This window comes from Schistosoma haematobium, chromosome 3, assembly GCF_000699445.3.
Source record: "Schistosoma haematobium chromosome 3, whole genome shotgun sequence".
Classification (NCBI taxonomy): Eukaryota; Metazoa; Platyhelminthes; class Trematoda; order Strigeidida; family Schistosomatidae; genus Schistosoma; species Schistosoma haematobium.
In genome coordinates, this window is record NC_067198.1 from 26149486 (window position 1) to 26171024 (window position 21539).

Genomic DNA, 21539 nt, shown 5'->3' on the forward strand with positions numbered 1-21539 from the left:
GTGTTTATAACGTATTTTTATCTGAATATATACACTGGGCCACACATGTTCAAAACTTGTTATCAGACTAACCTTCTCTATCGCGCGTCACTTCGTTTTCTTTCGCTTTCTTCGCTTCGTTTCTCTGATTGTCTCTTCGGATCAATGAGTATGTGAAATATACGTACTTATAATTTCTTCTCGTAAATAGCTTATTCTATTCAGATCTCTAGCGCGACATAGGTTGGTAATTATATACTGTAGCGGTAAATAAATCAACAAGACAAATAACCCTGTAAGTTTTCAACATTGGATGCTGACTACATTAGTTTTAATGGACTCACGTATCTGAAGGCGCTCGGTCATGCATCCGCACTAGATCACGAGTGTTGCTCCACATCTACTGCAATCGCTAACCAGATTAGATCAGACGATCCTCGATATATTGATAGCCTATCAAATATATCTTCGAAACTCCTCGCTTCTGTCTTTTGATTTCACTTGGTGGGTACGTTTCATACTAGAAGGTGTAAATGGTTAAAGCGTTGTCAAACTCCGAATACCTGTGGCATCTTCAATACTAAAGTTGGCGGCTTGTATACTTCAATAGTACTGAAGATGACACAGGTATTCAGTGTTTGACAACGCTTCTACCAGTAACACCTTCTAATATGATTTGTACCCACCGAGAGAAATCAAAAGACAGAGTCGAGGAGATCGGAAGAGTGTATTTGGCGATAACCAAAATATCGGAATTCTCTGATCTAATCTGGCTAGCGATTGCGGTTGATGTTGAGCACGGCGTAACCACACGTGATCTGGTGCGGATGCCTGACCGAGCGCCTTCAGCTAGATGAGTCCACTAAAAAATATGGTCAGCATCCAATGTCGAAAACTTACAGGGCTATTTATTTTGGGGATTTATTTACCGCTACAGTATCAGCATGCAAACTAACTGAAGTCAGATATAAAACTGCGAAACCTTCTGCAATAGAAAGTCTCTAAAAACAGGCTTGTTGAACGAATCGCAGGAGTCCGTAACATTGAAGAACACTACGATTGTTTGTCTGTAATAAGTGTGGCGAAGTTCTAACATTTGGTGGAAGGTCAAGACAGGATCAATACATCCTCAACCAGAAAGAAAACAAGTTTGCACCTCGCAACCTGAGAGGTTTGAGTCTGTGGCCAGTACTGCGATGTCTGTCGAACACACGTTTTGCAGAAGAACTGTTAACTGGTGGTAAAACTCATCATTCATCGCGTCCGGTCTGCAATCTATGGGAACTTTGTGAAGACAGTGAATGACATTGTTTTTCAAATGGATATCTTCGCACTTCGATGTAATTTTCTAATCTAATATTACATTATCGACTGTTAATGGGCATCCAACCGATGAATGATGAATTGGCTGTAGTGCTTAGTACGACATAGTATCCAGTAAAACCAGACAAATAATCCACAGTGTTCGCTGACGAACTCTTAACACTCTAATTGTAATAATGTTCCAATTGCTTTGCCTATTCGTGCTTTCACAACTGCATCACGCTTCTCTTGTTTATCAATCATACTCTCTAGATATCTAAATGTCTCCACCTCTTCCAGAGCTTCTCCACTAAGAGTGATTAGGTTGGTTCTCTCTGTGTTGTATTTAAAGATCTTGCTTCTCCCGTTATATAAGTTGAGGCCTGTCGGTGTAGTCAGCTGCTACACTAACTGTCTCCACCTGTATTTGTCGTTCTGCACGGGGTAGAACAACTAGGTTCTAATCGTCTCCAAATCGTCTCTCTTCATCAATTAAAATCAAAGAGAAACGTGAAATCATTGTTGCACGGACTAGAATAAGTTTTCGACAGCAATTTAATGTACATACACACTCGTAAATAAGTCTTTAGTTACATTCTTAATATGTTTATAAATGACCGGATCAAGGCATATAGCACAGACTTCACCCCGAGAACAGAACAAAAACATTGGTGATGTCTAATGTAGTATATCAAACAGAAGTTCGTTTAGTGATCCTTAAATATATTGATAATATGTTGTATTCTTTTCGTATAAATGACTCTTAGTTTTTTATCAATTTGTTAAAATCAACCTCTATCCCTTTCTCCTTAAGAGTAGAGCATATTCGAAACTTGCGGAACGAGTATGTACGTGTTTTATATTTGTGAACAAATACTAATTACTTCAGTTCCCCACTTGACTAACGTTTCTGTGTTCATTTACTGGTTTCAAGTTTATTGTCGTATAACTAAGCATTATTACATAATTTCATACTCAGGCTCTGACATAGTCATAAATGCTTCGACAATTAATGTCTCTGTGGCATTGTGACGCTGTCTTTTCCTCAGTTTTCTCTGTTATTCCTACATGCGTTTTATTTTGCATCAATCGGTCCTCAACAAACTAGCTGTTCGTCACTTCAAAGCAAATTTACCCAACCTCCATATTTCGGGGAAGCCGCCATAGAAAATTTTGAGAAAATGGCACAAATTCCCGAAAATTTCACGTTCTTCCCCAGTTTTCTCTAGAATCTTCGGAAACCTGTTTACGTTCTTCGGTCCAATCCCATTTCTTTATCGCATTTTAAAGACAATGTGCGGTATTTCTAGTTATCCCAAATCTGCAAAATTACCGATTATAAAGGAAAGCCTGGCGATTTAATAATAGTTACCTTAAAGTTCCCACACATCTATTCCATTTTTTAATAGTTTACTTCGCATAATTGACGCAGTCCCAAATCCATTAAACCACAGGTGGTAACAATTCTTAGCAATCGCTCTTGCATTTTTGGATAAGTACATCAGTTTGATGCTGAACTTCCATTCGGTGTTCTACAAAACTAAGAAAAGTTTCTCTTCAGCATTATAAACAGTCTCAAAACAGCCGAATTGCTTATAGAAAACAAACAAATGTCATAGCAGTCATCCAACGTATGAATCTATATTGCCATGTGAAAGGTTGATTATGTACTAATGGTATAGCATTAATGTTTTCTGAATAAAAAAACTTAAATCTGCTAACACCTGCGAAGTCAGCCGAAAATAATATGGACAAGAAATAATTTCAGTATAAATGTTTACCAGAAACTAACATAAAAACAGAAACCGGTATTTAATCACAGGTCTAAAGTGCATTTAGCCCACCCTTTCTTTGGATCTCCATCCACGCTTACTTACTTTATCTCTTGCGTTGTGTAAGAAAACGTGGCTCGCAACATCCATGGCTTGTATTATTTGGTTCTCTGGATAGGTTGCATTTCGAAAAAGTGAACACAGAACATCTATGAATATATTAAAACTGATGTGAACTTGCTTTGAATCGTCCTGTAGAATATGTAATTGCCGATACCTGTTTTACTTTTAGCCCTAAGTAAGGTATAAGTAATTGCTATTCCCGGCGTCAGCACGTAAGCTATACGTGATCTGGTTGATTTCCTATGATCATCACTTACGATCTCGGATAATCTGGTCACTTGAAATTTTATAAACACCTGCCACTACTTATGGACTGGTCACGAAACTTGTGCTCCTCTAAAGCAACTCCGAGTACGCATTTCCTCACGTGTTTTCAGTGGGAATGAGAAATTTGAAGTATCTGCTGTCGTTGCGCCTGTCCGTCACACCCATGGATGAGCTTATGTACTCAGTCAGTTTGTCAATCTTGCTAAACATCGCACCAAGTGTGAGGGCAACATTGAAAAATCAAGGAATATCGTGAGAGTTTACTTTGTTCCCTCTTAAGTATAATTCAAATCACTCCGCATATACTATACTCATTTACAGATTCCACATAGACCTATTTTTGATGAACTGTTACCATTTATCCCTTTCATGCAACCAACACTACAATTTAATGCTGATTAATAGGATAAGTTTGTCGTATACATTTATATTAAGTGGAGAAAATACCAATAAAAATACAAATAGTTATGTGAATTAGATGACGTCGACCATAATCCCAGTCGATATTACGTTCCAAATATAGGTTCAATTAATGTTACTGAAACCACTAATACTTCGACTTCTTTGAATCCCACCACCGCTGAGGAAGTGTCGAGTGCTTTAAGTTCTTTCGACGTCAATGGTTAACATCTTTTACTTTCAGTTCCAGAACGTTTCAATGGTGACTCGCATAAGTGCTCAACCATTGCAGAAGACAATATAGTCGGGCGTATTGGTCAATTCACTTGAAATACCGGGCGATAGGTGTGTTGAATAGAAATATGAGCAGGCAGGTTAAGTGGTACAGTGATCTGGAGTTCTGTTAGAGGTATAAATGCGGTTGTCACTTCCCGGTTGCCCACATCGTGGAAGGGCTCTTCTAGAGGTACCTGAAAAGGAAATTGGATTAGAGGTAGTCTTAGTGACCTGAGAGCGTGACCGCAGTGTCCAAGGAACAAATGCTCGAGACCGGTTACACACGATCTTTTTGTGCGCATTTTTCGTGTTAGCTCCGTACTTGTTGGGACCTTACCGCCGGAGATGGATATCCGTTGGATAAGGCGAGGTGTGCATTTTTAGGGTCGATCATTCCTAACCCCATCCTTCCTTGTGGTAACGTAGCATTGCTGTTATACTGGTTGTCTGAGGGGAACACCTTACTGCCGTCACCTCTCTGTACAGTCAGCAGTACGACTTCGCCCTCGGAACTTGGGTTTGCCGCTTTCAATCTCATCGCATGTTAGGGCCTTGACGAACGATTGTTCCAGCCAGTATAACTCGACCGGTTCAGTACGATAGGCAAGCTTGATCACCACGTCAAGGTAGCAGCAACGGTCAGGGATTAAGTGATTAGCTTAACCATGGAAATTCTAATTGTTGGCTTAAGCCGTCTCGGGGATACTCATTCTCAAATGAGAACTTGTTCAACACATCACTGGTTGTAAACGGGTGGTGGTTCGTAGTCGTTCTTCATAGCTGTATCACATTAATTCTCCCCTAATTTTTGGACGTAATTTTCAACTTTTTATCTTTTCTCATATTGTTTTGACTGAGAGTTATGTCTAGATTTTCATTGGTGTTAATATCAGTCCCTCTTGCTTCTCATCCCATCAATTTTCCCTCAATTTTGTGAGATATCCACTCATCGAAGGGTGCGATTATTGGACAATTCACTATCTATCGCTGTAGTTAGGTATAACTTTCAATGAACATACATGGATTACTAGTGTTCTTAACCTTTTCAGAATTTCGTATGACTAGAAGCCTGGTCATCCTAATTGAATAGTTCTATTAGTGTTCCAAACTAGAGTGCTATTTAACAACAATGTGCTCCGGTCACCATCCATTAAAATAAAACAAACCATCTGTTTAGAATTCTGTTATTTGACCATTCAAAGAACTTGTGAAATTAAACTCAGGTGTCATGTGTTTTCTGTTGACATTTATATAGTGTTTCCCAAGTTCATTAAAATGTAGTCTAGATTATTATCTAAATAATTACTAACGAATTGTGCTTTGTATGAAGATGGCCTCTTCATATTTCGCATGAAGCATTCAAGCTGTTGTGTGGTCCGATCACTTTTTATATCAATATGAATCATGATGAATTTAAGTTTAAGATTATACAGTCTTCGACAATAAAAAATTTGAAGTGCTTGTCGTCAGGACCATTTTTCTACAAAATTGTTAATTGATTAAATTTTAAATGCCGTTAAATGTCAGCAACCAAAAACAGCTTGCATATGATATTTTACTTTTCTAGAAAAGCTCAGCTGTTTTATCAAAATAGTCGTTGCGTTGGTTGACAATGACGTTTCACGCAGGGCGTCTGTTGGTCGGTCGTGAAAAGGAGCAACAGTTTTTGTTTTCGTTAATGTGTAAAGTACGTATGAGCTTTGATTGGATATCGAGGATAATTACAGAAAAACCCTTTATCCACATGCTTTGTTATCACAGGCCCTCCGGGTTGTGGCAAATCAGTTTTAGTGTCCTCAACATTCGAACTTCTAGAAGAGTCTTGTGGAATGTTATGGGTGTTAATTAGCTGCCTAGAAAGCTTTGTGGGGACCCAAGGGACATGTGGAACTACTTCATCAAGATATTTTCTTGAATTGATTTTACAGTCGATTAAGTGTCGTTATCTGCCCGAAGCTGATTTATGTATTAGTTGTGAAGATACCTCCAGTTTCATAGATAACTTATGTCAAATTTTGCTAGCTATTGGAGCTAGAAATACTCATGACCAAAGTAAGTTTAGATAAACGGTTGTTTTCTATATTTTCAGCTTGTGTGGGGTTAATTTTCGAACAGGCTGAGAGACTGTGCGATGGGGAATCACTAGTCCTCCCCTTAATCATCGGTCTTGGAGCTTCTGTAAATGAAAAGCTAAATCAATTAGGCAATCTTCACACACCACTGTTGTTCACTGTCCTGGTAACTAGGTTGCCATGGGAGAAGTTTAATTTCGGGACATTCAGTTTTGAACCTTATGTTATCTCTGTTGAAAGTTATTCTCGTGACCAGTTGGCAAGATTACTTACATCTTTGTTACCGTCTAATGCATCTGAATCTCGTTTCAACAGGTTTGTTGACTTACTATTAACAGTTTGCTTCCCTGTTTGTCGTAACGCTGGTGAACTCATTCATTTAATGAATGTAAGTACCTTTAATTTTAACCTTTACAACAATAGATAAACTGGAATGCTTTTAATGAACCTGTAAATAAAGGCTTGGTTGCCGCGGACGATGAATGGGGTCAATGGAAGTTGGCTCAACCATATCTCAAAAAGTCTTTGTCTACTCTGTATTTGCGTCATTATGGGGATTCAAATTTAGATTCTCTGTCTACGAAAAACGCTGGGAGACAAAATTTTTTGGAATTACCTTATTTGACTAGATTTTTACTTATTGCTGCATTTATGGCTTCACATAATCCCCGCTCATCGGACAAAAAGCTCCTGACAAAGGTGACTACAGATTTTACTTTTCGTCGTAGAAAATTTAATTCGAAATGTTTGACCTGTCCTAAATTTCTTCATGTTAAAGCTTTCACCTCTAAACACTCGTCTTTATTAGTACTTCAAAGATTTCCTAAGCACTTTCATTTACAAATCCTATTTCCTGACCCACATATATACAGCTTTATTCGCTTCCTTTTTTACTATTCTATTTAGAACTCCGGACGTTTAAGTATCCGTAAAAAGAAACAGGAAAAGGAAGTATGCAAGGTGAGTTATTATTCTTCGCTAATTCATTACTAACGCCAACAACATTATTGTTGGTTTGCATAATTGTGATAGTATTTTGAAAAGTAGTTCTCACGATCACTAATGTGTATGTCATGCAGATGGATAGTTTATCAGTCAGTTCACCGTTTATTTATGAGTACATCAAGCATCATCGTTTCTCCGTAGACAGATGTAGAGGTCATAAAAAATATCAACCTTAACAAATGTACTCTGACTTCATGGATTGATGATGTCAACCGATGTGGTTATCAATAATATTTGAACGATTATCCAATCAATTTTTTTACAATCACAAATGAATATTGATATACTGATCTCCATGTTAACCTAGTCATAAAGATTTAAATTCACTAAACGATACTCCAAGTTACTTTGATCTGTGCTGCGAAATGTATTGGAGCTCTCAATGTACAAACCTTATCAAACTAGGCAAAACTTTTGGTTACATAAGCGCTATGAACTCGCATAAGTTACAGTACAGTCGTACATGATGGACAGCTTACAATTCCATTCCACGTGGAAACTGATGTTAGAGAGAGCTGCTTACTATCACCACCTGTTTTTGCTGTTCGACTGGCATATGAAAGCCTCCACATCTGGGGGAAATCACGGAATAAAATGGACGGCTTGTGTGCAGCTAGACGACTCCATAGATGACCTAGCTGTTCTATCCCATGCACAACGACAAATACAGGTGGAGACAGTTAGTGTAGCAGCTGACTACACCGACAGGCCTCAACTTATATAACGGGAGAAGCAAGATCTTTAAATACAACACAGAGAGAACCAACCTAATCACTCTTAGTGGAGAAGCTCTGGAAGAGGTGGAGACATTTAGATATCTAGAGAGTATGATTGATAAACAAGAGAAGCGTGATGCAGTTGTGAAAGCACGAATAGGCAAAGCAATGGGAACATTCCTACAACTAAAGAGTATATGAAACTCAAAACAACCATGCGCCAACACGAAAGTCAGAATCTTCTATACAACCATCAAAACAGCACCATTGTACGGAGAACTACAAACATCATCTAAAAGGTATAGGTAGTTATGAACAGTAATCTGCACAAGATACTCCAGATCCGTTGACCAGACATCAGCAATAACCTACAGTGTTAGAGAACAGACCAACCTCCGGTCGATGAGGAAATCAAGAAAAGTCATTGGAGGTGTATAGGATGCATATTGCGAAAATCATTAAACTGGATCACGAGACAAGCCATAACTTGAAATCCTCATTGCAAAAAGAATAGACGAAGGCCAAAGAACCCATTGTGGCGGTGATTGGAGGCAGGCATCAAAAGAGTGAATAGCACTTGAAAACAACTGAAAAGAAGTGTATAGGACACAGTAAGTTGGAGATGTATGGTCGGTGGGCTGCGCTTTACGAGGGGCTACAGGCATAAGTAAGTATTTACGTCATTATTTTCATCCCAAGCCCCCCCACGAAATAAAAACTCACTCATTATCTGCAAAACGACTCGTTAATTGTTAAACATTTTCATTCGACTAATGATAAGTGGATACACTAATATTATTATTACTGCATTTCACTTGATTTTTAACGTGTCACATTTATCTATAAAATGACCATCATTGTCATGTAGAAAGTTTAAAGATATGTTGCTTTGTATTTCTTAGACACAAGCAGAGTTTACTGGCCCTCGAATCTTCACCCTAGATCGCTTGTTGGCAATATTCTATGTCCTAGTACAAAATGAATTTGCAAAAGTACCATGCACAAGTATTTTAATGAGTCAAATTGCCTGTTTAACAGCCTGTGGTCTTTTATCGCCAAGTTCACAGGCTTTGTCTGTTGGAAATTCATCTACTACTGGATTGAGTACAACAAATAGTTCAGCTAACGCTATATCTGATTTAGACCCTTTGGCTAACCCTAAATATCGTTGCTTGATAAGTTTAGAAATTGCTAAAAGTATAGCACAGTCGGTTGACTTTGATTTGTTATCTCATCTTACAGAGAATTATAACTCGTGAAAAATATACATTTACTGATTTATTTATTTTTGTATCGAGATTCTTTGTATTTTTGTGTTTGTATATATTATTCTCATAGTTTACAGATAATTTGACGTATGTTCTATAAATTACTTAACTTTATGATAACATTTGTCCCTAATTTACTTGATCTGATGTAAGCAATTCAGTTTCTACAGATGGGACTAGTAGTAGTAACCCGAGGAATTATTTTTTTGTCATCCGGCTTATGATTGAAAAATTTCTACCCAGTCTATATTACTGGTGGTGATATATTTAACATGAACTTTTCCAATGTAAGTTTACTGACCCGGAGTCAATCAAAGTGATAACTAAATCCTACTAGAAGAATTTAAGGTAAACAGTGAATGAACTGACTTTTCGTTATACACAATAGCTCTCAATGACACTAGTTCTGAAAGCCACATATATACCTAAAGGCAAGTACTTTACTTTTTCGGATAGGCATATATAATAGTACTAAGTCTATAAATAAATATATTTTTCTAATGCTATTCTAATCGCGTGAAATACAATAACATTACTTCAAGGTCTTCCTGTGGAGTAGATAAAATTCTTTGTTCAGTTTCACTGGGAATCGCACAAGTAACTCCAGCTGATTATGCATTCGAACAGAGTCTATAAATATTTGTTTTGCGCATTGCTACAGCTCTGATAAGGTGAAACTTTCAGCAGTGGCGATTGACTAAGGGATTACATGAACTACTGAAAAACAAGCCAACATTCCAGTCACTTAATATAGAGGTATAGGGAAACTCGTTTTCAATGTACCTCCTTTCAGTTATGAATTCTGTGAGGAATATTTTGTTGCTAACCTGCCCAAAACAACTTGATAGATTACCTCAAGGTACCATCTTATTGCCCGTTTGATCAAGCCGTCAAGATAATCAAATTCAGTGGTTATATTTCCATTATGGATAGTAATTATTACGCAGAACTTGGTCCGGGATAAAAGCATATCGAAAAAGTAGAATTGTAAATACGAAAACAGTATGGTTGACAGAATTTATCTCTAAGGTTCTACCGGTGTTTCTTCATGAGTAGTCTAATAATAGAAACATCAAGAAGATCTGTTTCGTCTTTAGTATTTGTTATAACGCAACATACACTAAAAGTGGGAATTGACTTTTCAAATTATTACTATCATTATTTTGTCCCCAGTCTATTGTTTAGTCTCTTTTATTTACGGTACTTCCTGGCTTGCTTGTGTATAATTGCTATTTTTGTATAGTGTGATGCGGTCCGGTATGCCTGGATATAAGTCGTCTTTTTGAAATATAAATATAGTAGAGGCTGATTGATTTTTCTGAACTCAAGACAGGACATGAAGAGGAGCTTGCGAGAAGCAGGTCAGTCGGAGCTTAGCTTTTGACTCAAGGTCAGTCGTGGTGATCCGGGATGTAACTGGCGAATCAAATACATTAAGGTATAGACTAAATAATAGACGCGAAGTAGACTAAAATAGAATCAGAATTCTGATTGGTGACTTGGCACGTGGTATTTGTCAACGGCCACATGACAACAGTAACCGTTTCTGATTCGTTGACCTCAAAACCAGTTTACGTATAGTACATCATTCCTTAAAAAATCCTGTCATAGTTTTGTTGGGTTGATCTAGCTATAGTAGGAACCAAATCTTGAATAATTATGCTTTTCCTAGCACTGGCATGAAATTGTTAATAGAAGCAACGTTAGTGAGCTAATAATCTTTTGATCATTCGAATCAATGAGGCAAGCAACTTCCTGTTACAACCTGAATTAATGCTTCGATATTTTAATGGAAATTAGTATGCCTATTACAGATCAAATTAAGGGATATTAATAGTATTTGTTGGTTGAAGTCGTTCGAACTAGAAGACGCACTTCGTCACGGTGACGGCTAAGGCGTTCCCAACGCGTGTGTTTTTATTGTGATAGTTTGTCTCACTAGACGAGAGCTTCACGGAGCATTGACCTATTGCCTAAGACGCTCGACTTTCGTTTGCTAAGCCCCAGGTATAATCATCTCTGGACAGTATCATTATCCCTGGCACTTACAATGCGGTTCGTACATAAATACTTCATGAGTAAATTAGTTGAAAGTTTTCTTGACGTTAACTTGGGGCTCACAATAATTACTTTGAACTGAATAAACTCTTACCGTTAAGTATTTAAGTGACAGCGATAGCAATATAAAGTTCTAGGTTTCATACCTATTTCCCTAGCGTACGTGTATCCATGACTTAATTCACTACTAAAATCAATTTTGTTGAAATCCAGGTGCAATGTGATCACCCATTTGAGAATAAAATAGCTGTTTTATGTGCATGATTCGATATTTCAGTTTATTCTCAAATTTCACATGTACCTCATTGAATTTGAATGTAACATCAAATGATACTGTAAATTTTTGTCCTGACTTTTTTAAAGATGTTCTTTGTCATTTTTTCATGTACTTGGTTGGAGCATTGCATCTACTTCTTCAGCAGTTGATGAGAGAACAAACTCATACTGCTCCTAAAATAAAACAAGTACGAAGTATTGTGATCAAATGAAAGCTCTTAGTCATACTTAAGTAGTAAAATAATCGTTCTCCATACGATCAAGTTAGCACATTTATGTGCTTGTCCCACACAACATTCAGGTAATATAATTCAAACTGAATCATAGAACATTTCATTCATAATAATATAGGGACGATTTAGTTTAAATCAAGTCGCGATCTGTTTTCTAATTTGCAGTGTCATATGAATGCATGAAACGGCTTTCTTCACCCTGTATATTGAATCTGGAGGCTGTTCGGGCAGTTAAATTTCGTAATATCAATCATTCGTGGAAATCAGAATTTCTATATCAAAAAATCTGTTCCAGAATTTGTCATCAATTAGTAAGCAAGTAAGATTTCCACTGTGCATAAGAAGGTAATAAAATGTCTACATTAATATGGAAATCATACTACTAAAAGATACAAGTAGTTGGATGCAACGCATACTGGTCCTAAGGTTTCGATAAAAAATCAGATCACAGACTGTTAACATTCTTGATTGTTCCATGTCGTAAGGACAAGTTATCTTGCCTTCACATAAGTATAATTCTCGACATCGGCTGTACATCACAAAATATAGTAACAATTTTAGATGGATAACCAAACGGTTGCACTGGTTCATTCAAGAGAATTATCATGATCTGAGAAGGTATACTCGGTCTCGATATGGTTAACTGTTTCAGGTACGTTTCTTCTGGGATACTTGCTTACAAACAATAGAAACAGCCGCATAGTTTCCTGTTCATTGACTAACGATAGAACTAGCTCGTCACCTAAAATTGCACGTTTGCTAAAATAAAAAACGATAACTTCAACAGAAAGGAGCTTTTTGTATTCAAAATAGCTAATAAAAACTACAGATCCATGCACGCACCATCTAACTAAATCTATATCACTTAAATGGTAATATCTCATTATTTTTTCATATTCTTAGAATCTAAAACCTAAGAATTGGAATGAACAAGAACTGAATTGGACAATATTTAGTCCCTTTTCTTTTACAAAAAAATAAGAAACTTACCAATGTTTTAATCATATCTGGCCTTTGATCTCTTAGATGTTCCAGTGAAGCAGCTATGTCAATTTCTTTAACACCTTTAGTGATACGATTTAGGACCAAATCTAATAAAATATATGCACCTGTTCGTCCGCATCCATCACTAAGAATATAAATAATAGAAATTCCATCTGTAAGCCAGTAGGAATTGTAAATTTATTTTGTTTAAAAATGAATGATGCGTAACTCTTATACGTGGTATCCTAGACAAACCGTCTGCGTCCTGTCATTCATCATAATGAACAATAAAAGCCAAAACAACCAGAGGTGGCTTAGTATTCAATTCGTTTGACTTCCAGTCATTAGTTTACTAAATCTATTCCTTTGCACCTCCTTTAGGCAACTGGTTGGTATCGCTACCTTTCATACATGAATTGTGGCTTGAAGCCAAGTATACTGAAAACTGAGTTGGATTGAGTGAAAGGAACTTTTCTTTTTCCGGTTGTTAGTCTCAAAGCTTTAAAAGCAACGTAGAGATAAGAAATTGCATGTTATTGATTGTGATTAGTCCAAATAGTCAATCCATTCATTATTCACCTTTGACTACTGAACATTTGTACGTTATTATTTCTTTTTCCCTATTAATGTTGTTTTTCATGTTATTCCTATACCTTTTATTTATTATGTTCCATCTTTTCTCCTGTGTTGCAAAAGGTAGTGGTTTTTAGTCAACATACTACAGTACTTCGTGCGATCGAATCCAGAAAACAGTTATTCACAATTAACCCTAGTAACATAAGAAACTAAATTACGGTAAGAACTCTGTTATGATGGGAAGTCTCCGAAGTCTGATCTGATACACCGTGCTACGCGCAGCCAACCACTGAATTAGAACATAAGATTGAAAGAAAGTCTATTGGGCTACCGAGTACGTATATAAATACTTACATTTAAAGCAGTTAGTTCCGTTGATAAATTTCGATAATGTAGTAAAAAGACGAAGATTATCAGAACTATGTGATATATTAGCGCAATACATTCCGAACAATTTGAGCACACATATACTTGTTAAGTAGTCGAACGCGTCGACAACTACGCTTTTCTTGGAATTCTAATCAGCCCTAATGGGTTGGTGTCTGACGAAATCTCAGCACGGATTCGGAAAGCTCTTTTGCCAACTTGCGTCACCTATGGCGAAGGCGATATATTCGTCTATCAATTAAAGGATGAGTATACAGTGCGGCAGTTCGTTCTGTTCTACTTTACGGCGGCGAAACGTGGGCATTAAGAGTAAAGATATTTGTAAGCTACTAGTATTTGACCACAGATGCCTTAGAAATATTGCTCGCATCTGCTGGGATTACCGGGTAAGTAATAGTTTTTAATCTTCACTGACTGAGATGGTTGGGCCACGTGTTACGTATGCCTGAACACCGATTACCACGTTGTGCAATGTTATCGGGTGTTAGAGGTGGTTGGAAGAAAATTAGGGGCGGCCAAACCAAAACGTGCCATCAGTGCTTGAAGTCACTAACTTCTGGCTTGAGCCATGTTGGTAGATGCAGACTACTTGGTCGGGGTCCGCGTGACCATCATAATCATTGGTTGGGGACTCTGTGTGACCTAGCTCAGAATCGATCACAATGGCGTCGATGTATACACTCTCTGTCTTTCCTTAAACTAAGAGATTAAAATCGCTTCATATCTTTCTTTCTACGAACTAACTCTTTCTTCCTGTACGATATCCTTATATGGAGTCTTTCTTTTATATATTACCATCATTGAATTAACTACTTCTAAGAATCCGCTGTTCATCTTACTGTGCTAATGAGGTATGGCAACTTGGGTCGATGCATATATGTGCCTAGTCCAACGTTGTAGCTGAGTGAATGACTGACTGATAAGTTCATCTTGAACATTTCAGTAAACATCAGAATAAAATCTATGATCATCAGCATGTAATATCATAGATTTCATTGTTCACTGCTATTTTTTATGTGGCAAGGAGAAACTGTTAGTTGAATTCTTCATATGTAAAAAGATTTGGTGAAATATTTTTACTCACCGGCAGTGAACCACAATAGGGCTCATCATTCCACGGAATGAACGATTGACCTTCCTGGAGTTTTAAAGAAACAGATAAACAATTAGTTTTTCTCTTAAAGGTCAGTTAGTAACAGTCTCTAAGTTTTTCACGTAAATACAAAAGTTTTACACACGAAAATATATAAGTAAATAAAACTAGTGGCTTCTACTTGCGCTGATTGAAAGTATCATATTCAATAATGTTACCTGGTAGTTTATATGGTGGAGTTATTTTATTCACGGATTACTCAAGTCATCAAAAGTTTCTTGTTATTTTATAAATTTGAAAAATAGTCTTAACGTACTTTCCAAGGAAAACTGACTCACTTATTGATTTCGAACTGACTACCTATCTTTAGCGGGTTCATTAACGTTAAACGATTGAACTACGTTATAATTATATAAATTACTTGGATTCAACAAACCTATTCTTCTATGTGTGGCTTCTTATTCTGATGATGGCTTAAAATTTTAGATACCTACATATAAACCTGGAGATAAGTAGCACCCACAAGAGCTAAATGTCAAATATCTTCCTCACTGATCACTACCCTTGTTGGAGTACTTTATGTTTAGATAAAAGGTGTGTTCTGTTTTCATTCCTGCTATAGTTCTGCACATAATCGTTTCCTAATGGAAAAGCAATCATACCTCTACAAACACTTTTCGAAGTAAATAATATCATTTAATATATTCAATCAAACTTACCGTCTGAATTCCAACATAGGCTTACTATTTTCTTTCAAATTCTCATCCTTCCATGTAAGATAATGGAATTGTGTAACAGTACGTGTTTCATTTGTTACAATGCTTTTAAGATAAAATGAACGAATAATGTAATTATCGCTCCAACTGTGTTCCGAAACCAGGTGTACCTGTCAAAAGATAGAAATTCTCGTGATTCCTCTTATGTAACGACTGTATCGTATCCCCAAGAGATCCGAAATTTCATAGTTTTATGTTACTTATGACAAAGTATTACGTTTAGTTTCATTTCACTAACTTAAAATTTGCAATAAAACTCAGGAGAAAGAATTGAAGACTAATTTTACTATAAATGTAAAATCTCAACGCTAGACCCTAAATGGAAGAGAAAAAAGATGTGCCAAGTCTGCAAGCTAATGCAGTCAGATACGTTTTCTCTACATTGTTCGATAAATCCAGTAGACTACCAGAAGAAAGATGGAGGTGGAGAGTAAGCAGCCTTTTTCTGACTCCGCTTCTCACTTGGAATCAGTCTGTCAGTTGTCCTCCATTCACCACTTTGCACTGTAACCCATCCTATCAATTCCTGATGATGTTGGCGACCTTCGCGTGTACACCGTGGTGTCGAAGAAGTTTCCATAATGTTCTCCTATCCACACTGTTAAACGCCTTTCATGGTCAAGGAAGTTGATGAATGGTGATGAGTTCCATTCAATCGATTGTTCAATGATGATCCGTAGTGTCGCGATTCGGTTGATGCATGAACGATCCTTACGGAATCCAGCCTGCTGATCTCGAATTCGGGCATCTACTGAATCTTTAATCCGGTTCAGCCACAATGTTGATAACTTTTCCTGATACTGACAGTAGTGTGATGCCTCCGTAGTCCTCACATTTGCTCAGATCTCCTTTCTTTGCTATCTTGATGAAGTATCCTTCTTTCTAGTTCTTCGGCACTTGTTCTTCTTCCCAAATCTTCCTGAATAGAACGTGAAGCATACTTGCAGTTACTTCTATATCTGACTTCACCGCTAGCTTCACCTGGTATATTGTCAGGTTCTGTCGCTTCCCACTCTTGGTTTGTCTGATGCCTATCCTGACTTCTTCGATTGTTTGTGGAGTGACATCTATAGGAAGGTTTGTAAGTGCTGCTTCGATTTCCGGCGGATTCAATGAAGCTGGTCTATTCAACAGTTCCTTTAAGTATTCTACCCATCTGTTCCTCTGTCCTTGAATCTCAGTGATTGGCTTTCCTTCTTGTACTTGACCAGTCAATCTGGTTTACCATATTTCCCTGTCAGTGTCAAATAGCTGTCTCATTTCCTTCTCTTGAGACTTTTTCCGCTGTCGTTGCTAGCTCTTCCACCTATTTCTGATTGTCCGCCCTAATGCTTCTCTTCACTTGTTTGTTTGCTTCTGTGCATTTAGCCTGTGACTTGACTTTCTCTGTTCTTGTTTGAATATTGTTTTATTCCGTCTTCGTGTTTTTTCTTACCTGAATCTTGTCCAGGGTTTAGATGGAGATCCATTCCTTATAATGATGCTTCTTGCGGCCCAGCACCTACTGACACGTTGAAGATAATGCTTCTTTGACCGCTTTCCAGTTGTTTTCTATCGTAATTTTTTCTTTCAGTAGATCTTGTTAAGCTTGGAACCTGTTTTCGAGAGTGATCTTGAATTCCTTGAGTTTGTTAGTAGCTCGAAGGAAGACTGTATTTAACCATTGTAATGCTGTTTGTCCAGTTGTCCAATGTTTCTTTAGCTTCACTTTCATTTTGTCCACAACCAGGTGGTGACCTGAGGCTATGTTATCTCTTCTCCTGGTTCTCATGTATTACATTGTCTTTCTGAATTTTTTGTTCATACAAATATGATCTATCCGATTCTCCGTGGTGTGATCCGGTAAGACCCATGTAGCTTTCTGTATGCGATTGTGTAGGAAAATTGTGCCGCATATAACCAATTTTTGTTCGTTCAATTCCCGGGAAAGAGTTTAAATGGTTTAATTTGTTTAATCTGGTTGGCGTTTTTTTGCTAAGATTTTTTTCCACAGGATGAGGTTGCCGACCCAATGCCCAATCCTCCTCATTTACCCAGTCTTGGGACCGGCAGTATCTCTAGAAGAGCTACATGCGGAGTTTTACTTTATTAAATGGATTAAAAATCCATATTCAAAGTGCTTTTCTGTATTTCCTTTCCAAAATGATTTGATCAGTGATTTATCGTTAAGGACAAAATTGACTCATCAGGTCAACATGCCGTTCATGAATCAGTTTGAACACAGGATTTATCAAGCAAACAAAAAGATTTTAAAATTTACCAAAGAGCTTTAATCTATAACAAGTTAAAACACTCAACTAATACAGTATATCCTATATGAGACTCAATCCTACTGTCTTAATATAATGGATAAGATGGGTACTGCTTTTTGTGAGACTTACTTCAAAAGAACCATAAACTTGACTACCTTCATTAGGCCAATATTTCACTGAAGCATCGTTCAATTCAAACTGGTCAATTTCATCCATTTTTTTTAATTCATCAATACGTTCCAAGCAAACGATTACAACACATCCTTGTTCCCAAACCATTAACCAAAATTCTGGAACTGACTTAACTGTTGGCGTAATTGTAGCAATGTAAACAGGATTTCTTGGATTAGTATCATACTAATTGGAAATAAAGTGAAATATTTTGAGATAATTTGAGTACAATTCAATGAATTCTAAGTAATACTGTTTTATAAATATATGGGGAAAAACGCTTTAGTTAACTGATTGTCTCAGTTCATCGTTAAGTTAGTGTTATTTAACTAACTTAATCTTATATTGAGTTAATAACGTGATGCTTGAGGTTTCTGTGGTAATATCTGTCAAATTATTCTTTGAGCATCATGCCCCCAACTTGTCTAAAAATAATTGTCATTTAAAATTTTTACTAAACTGTATTGAAACTGAGTCCAATTGTCGTAAATATTGTAATTCAGTGCAATAAATGTTAATTCTATGTGTTCCTTTCACCGTAACATACTTCACTCTCTGTTGCCTTTTGTGTATCATACTATAATACTGAATAATTTTCAGTAACCAATATTATGGTCAGTCATTTTTTAGCATACCGTCAAAAACGTCGATTGTTGTGCGTTTGTTCACGGTATTTAATCCATTTATAATTCCTCTATTAATAGTCCCTTTGATACTTGTATAAAAATGACTTTTGATAGTAAAGATAAGCAAAAATAATGTTGATCAACAAACGATAAGCTGCCGTACGATGAGTCCTCATGATATTAAGTTATTGATATAAGCTTACTCTACCCCGGGATGACGTGAGGTCAAATTATAAGATCACTAGTTAGAATATGTTTTTAAACGATGAATTAGCATGTACAAGTTATTAATAAGAAGATGAACATGATCAAATATCATAGTTGGTTGAAGAAATCACTTTTGTAAGACACTCACTCCCCGATGAATTAAGTCCTGACCTTTAATCCTAATTCTGACCCATAATATTAATTAAAAAACGTATTTTCTTAATTTGTTGTTTGTTCGTTGAAAACCTACTTATTAATGACAGTTTCCATATTTTATGTACGTATTTCTCATTACGTTTGTTGGTTTTCATCACTGTATTTCCTGTCAATAATTCAGGAAGCACATCTCCCTTGACTGACCGTTGATTCAGTAAAAACCTGAAATAGCTCAATAATTGAGGCTTTTAAAACATATTACTTATGTCACCGTTAATAACGGTACCATATTGTAGTCAGACCGTGCTTCGATTTTAGGGTTTAACGGTTCATTCATTTATTCGATTTGAATCATCGAGTGAACTTAATAATGATAACTGCTGTGTTAGTTCAAAAGATTTGATGAACCTTGTTCCTAATTTTATATGAGTTTAAATATAAATCAGACAATATGTTAGTGTGTGGTCCATTTAAAATTTTTTCTAGATTTATGCTTTTATAAAATAATAAATATTATTTTAGATGACTAATTCGTGGAGGTTTACATGAAACATCACCAAAAACATGGTAATTAAAAGTTTGTAGTGGTACTATAGGGTATTTTAGTGTTCAATTTCACAAGCCTCAAGTCATTGTAACGAGATGCAACTAATTTATAAATCTCACCTTAAACTTAAACATTCTATTTAATAAATATCTAAAGTGGTTTAAAGAATTTAGGCTATTCTCTACAATCAGCACAGATTCGAAATAAAAAAAATTCCTCAATCAAAATACGGTATATTTGAATGAATACGCTTATAGTATCATTGTTTACTGCTGCACAATTGATACGATTTTGTTATTTTATAATATTGACATTCGACTGCGAAAAATATCTTAATGAGGAACTGTTTACTTAATTAATGAATTATAGTAGCCGTAACGTTTCTTAACATGTAACGTTTGTTCAATGAGGTATTGACAGTATAGTTATAAATAAAAATTCAAACTGTTAGATTTTATTCAGTCTTCACAAGATTTATCTGTCCAAGTGTAGAAATTCCAGTTCATATTGATATATTAATATCGTACGGTAACAATTAACCCAACTAATAATTTTGTTAAAATAATATTCTGCAGCAAACACACTTCGTATATAATTACTTAATTACTTACTTACTTACTTACGCCTGTTACTCCTCGTGAAGGAGCATAGGCCGCTCACCAGCATTCTCCATCCAACCCTATCCTGGGCAATCCTTTCCAGCTCCTTCCAGTTGTAATTCATCCTTTTCATATCTGCTTCTATTATCCGACGCAATGTGTTCTTTGGCCTTCCTCTTTTTCGCTTCCCTTCAGGGTTCCAAGTTAGGGCTTGCCTCGTGATGCAGTTTGACGATTTGCGTAATGTATGTCCTATCCATTTCCATCGTCTTTTCCTAATTTTCTCTTCAGTTTGGAGCTGGTTTGTTCTCTCCCACAAAAGGCTGTTGCTGATGGTATCCGGCCAATGGATGTTGAGTATCTTGCGAAGACAGCTATTTATAAATACTTGTACCTTCTTGATGGTGGTTGTAGTTCTCCAAGTTTCAGCTCCATACAGCAGAACTGCCTTGACGTTGGTATTGAAGATTCTCACTTTGATATTGGTTGAAAGTTGTTTTGAGTTCCATATGTTTTTAAATTGTAGGAATGCGACCCTTGCTTTGCCAATCCTTGCCTTTACGTCTGCATCTGAGCCTCCTTGTTTATCGATGATGCTTCCCAGGTATGTGAAGGATTCTACATCTCCCAGAGTTTCGCCATCAAGAGTGATTGCATTGCTGTTCTCCGCCTTGAATTTGAGGACCTTGGTTTTCCCTTTGTGTATGCTGAGGCCTACTGATGCAGAGACTGCTGCCACACTGGCTGTCTTTGTCTGCATCTGTTCGTGTGTATGCGATAGGAGGGCTAGGTCATCTGCGAAGTCCAAATCGTCTAATTGATTTTGAGCTGTCCATTGTATTCCGTGTTTTCCTTCAGATGTCGAGGTCCTCATAATGCAGTCGACCACCAGAAGAAAGAGGAAGGGGGAGAGTAGACAGCCTTGTCTGACTCCGGTCCTTACTTGGAATGCATCTGTCAGCTGTCCTCCATGCACGACTTTGCATTGTAGTCCGTCGTATGAGTTCCGGATAATATTGACAATCTTCTCAGGAACTCCGTAGTGTCGAAGAATTTTCCATAACGTCCTTCTATCCACAGTCAAATGCCTTTTCATAATCAATGAAGTTGATGTCTAGTGACGAGTTCCACGATGATCCGTCGTGTCACAATTTCGTCTTTTCACGATCGATCCTTACGGAATCCAGCTTGTTGATCTCGAAGTTTGGCGTCTACTGCATCTTTCAACCGGTTCAGCAACACTCTGTTGAAGACCTTCCCTGGTATTGACAGTAGTGTGATGCCTCTTTAGTTCTCACATTTACTCAGATCTCCTTTCTTTGGAATCTTGATGAGGTGTGCTTCTTTCCAGTCCATCGGCACTTGTTCCTCCTCCCAAATCTTTTTGAATAGAAGGTAAAGTATGTTTGTAGTTACTTC

The 21539-nt window shown here is 36.9% G+C and overlaps 2 protein-coding genes across 4 annotated transcripts in view; one reads left to right on the top strand and one right to left on the bottom strand.

Annotated features, from left to right (window-relative positions):
• The first annotated feature begins 1543 nt into the window (after positions 1–1543).
• On the top strand, positions 1544–9296 carry ORC5 (Origin recognition complex subunit 5). Its single transcript, XM_051213424.1, has 7 exons — positions 1544–2129; positions 5686–5805; positions 5846–6170; positions 6208–6578; positions 6614–6889; positions 7097–7150; positions 8814–9296. The coding sequence occupies exons 2-7, from the start codon at positions 5731–5733 to the stop codon at positions 9168–9170; spliced, it is 1458 nt and encodes a 485-aa protein (XP_051069408.1). The 5' UTR covers positions 1544–2129; positions 5686–5730; the 3' UTR covers positions 9171–9296.
• A 2191-nt stretch (positions 9297–11487) lies between these two features.
• The window catches only part of PTPRN2_1 (Receptor-type tyrosine-protein phosphatase N2), a 42035-nt gene continuing 31983 nt past the window's right edge, over positions 11488–21539 (bottom strand). For 2 of the 3 annotated variants that reach the window (XM_051213425.1, XM_051213426.1), the window contains 5 exons: positions 17944–18171; positions 15506–15672; positions 14778–14831; positions 12737–12875; positions 11496–11687 (listed from right to left, as the gene is read on the bottom strand). In XM_051213425.1, the coding sequence (XP_051069410.1) occupies positions 11619–11687; positions 12737–12875; positions 14778–14831; positions 15506–15672; positions 17944–18171 (657 nt within the window). In that variant the 3' untranslated portion in view covers positions 11496–11618. Of the gene's footprint in view, positions 11688–12736; positions 12876–14777; positions 14832–15505; positions 15673–17943; positions 18172–21539 lie in introns of all 3 variants that reach the window. The other variant, XM_051213428.1, reaches the window with a different exon arrangement.

Coding starts and splice junctions, on each gene's coding strand:
- ORC5 (XM_051213424.1), top strand. CDS start 5,731: ATGACGTTTCACGCAGGGCGTCTGTTGGTCGGTCGTGAAAAGGAGCAA. Junction 5,806..5,845: donor TGTTTTCGTTAATGTGTAAA/GTACGTATGAGC, acceptor GGATAATTACAG/AAAAACCCTTTATCCACATG. Junction 6,890..7,096: donor ACAAAAAGCTCCTGACAAAG/GTGACTACAGAT, acceptor TATTCTATTTAG/AACTCCGGACGTTTAAGTAT.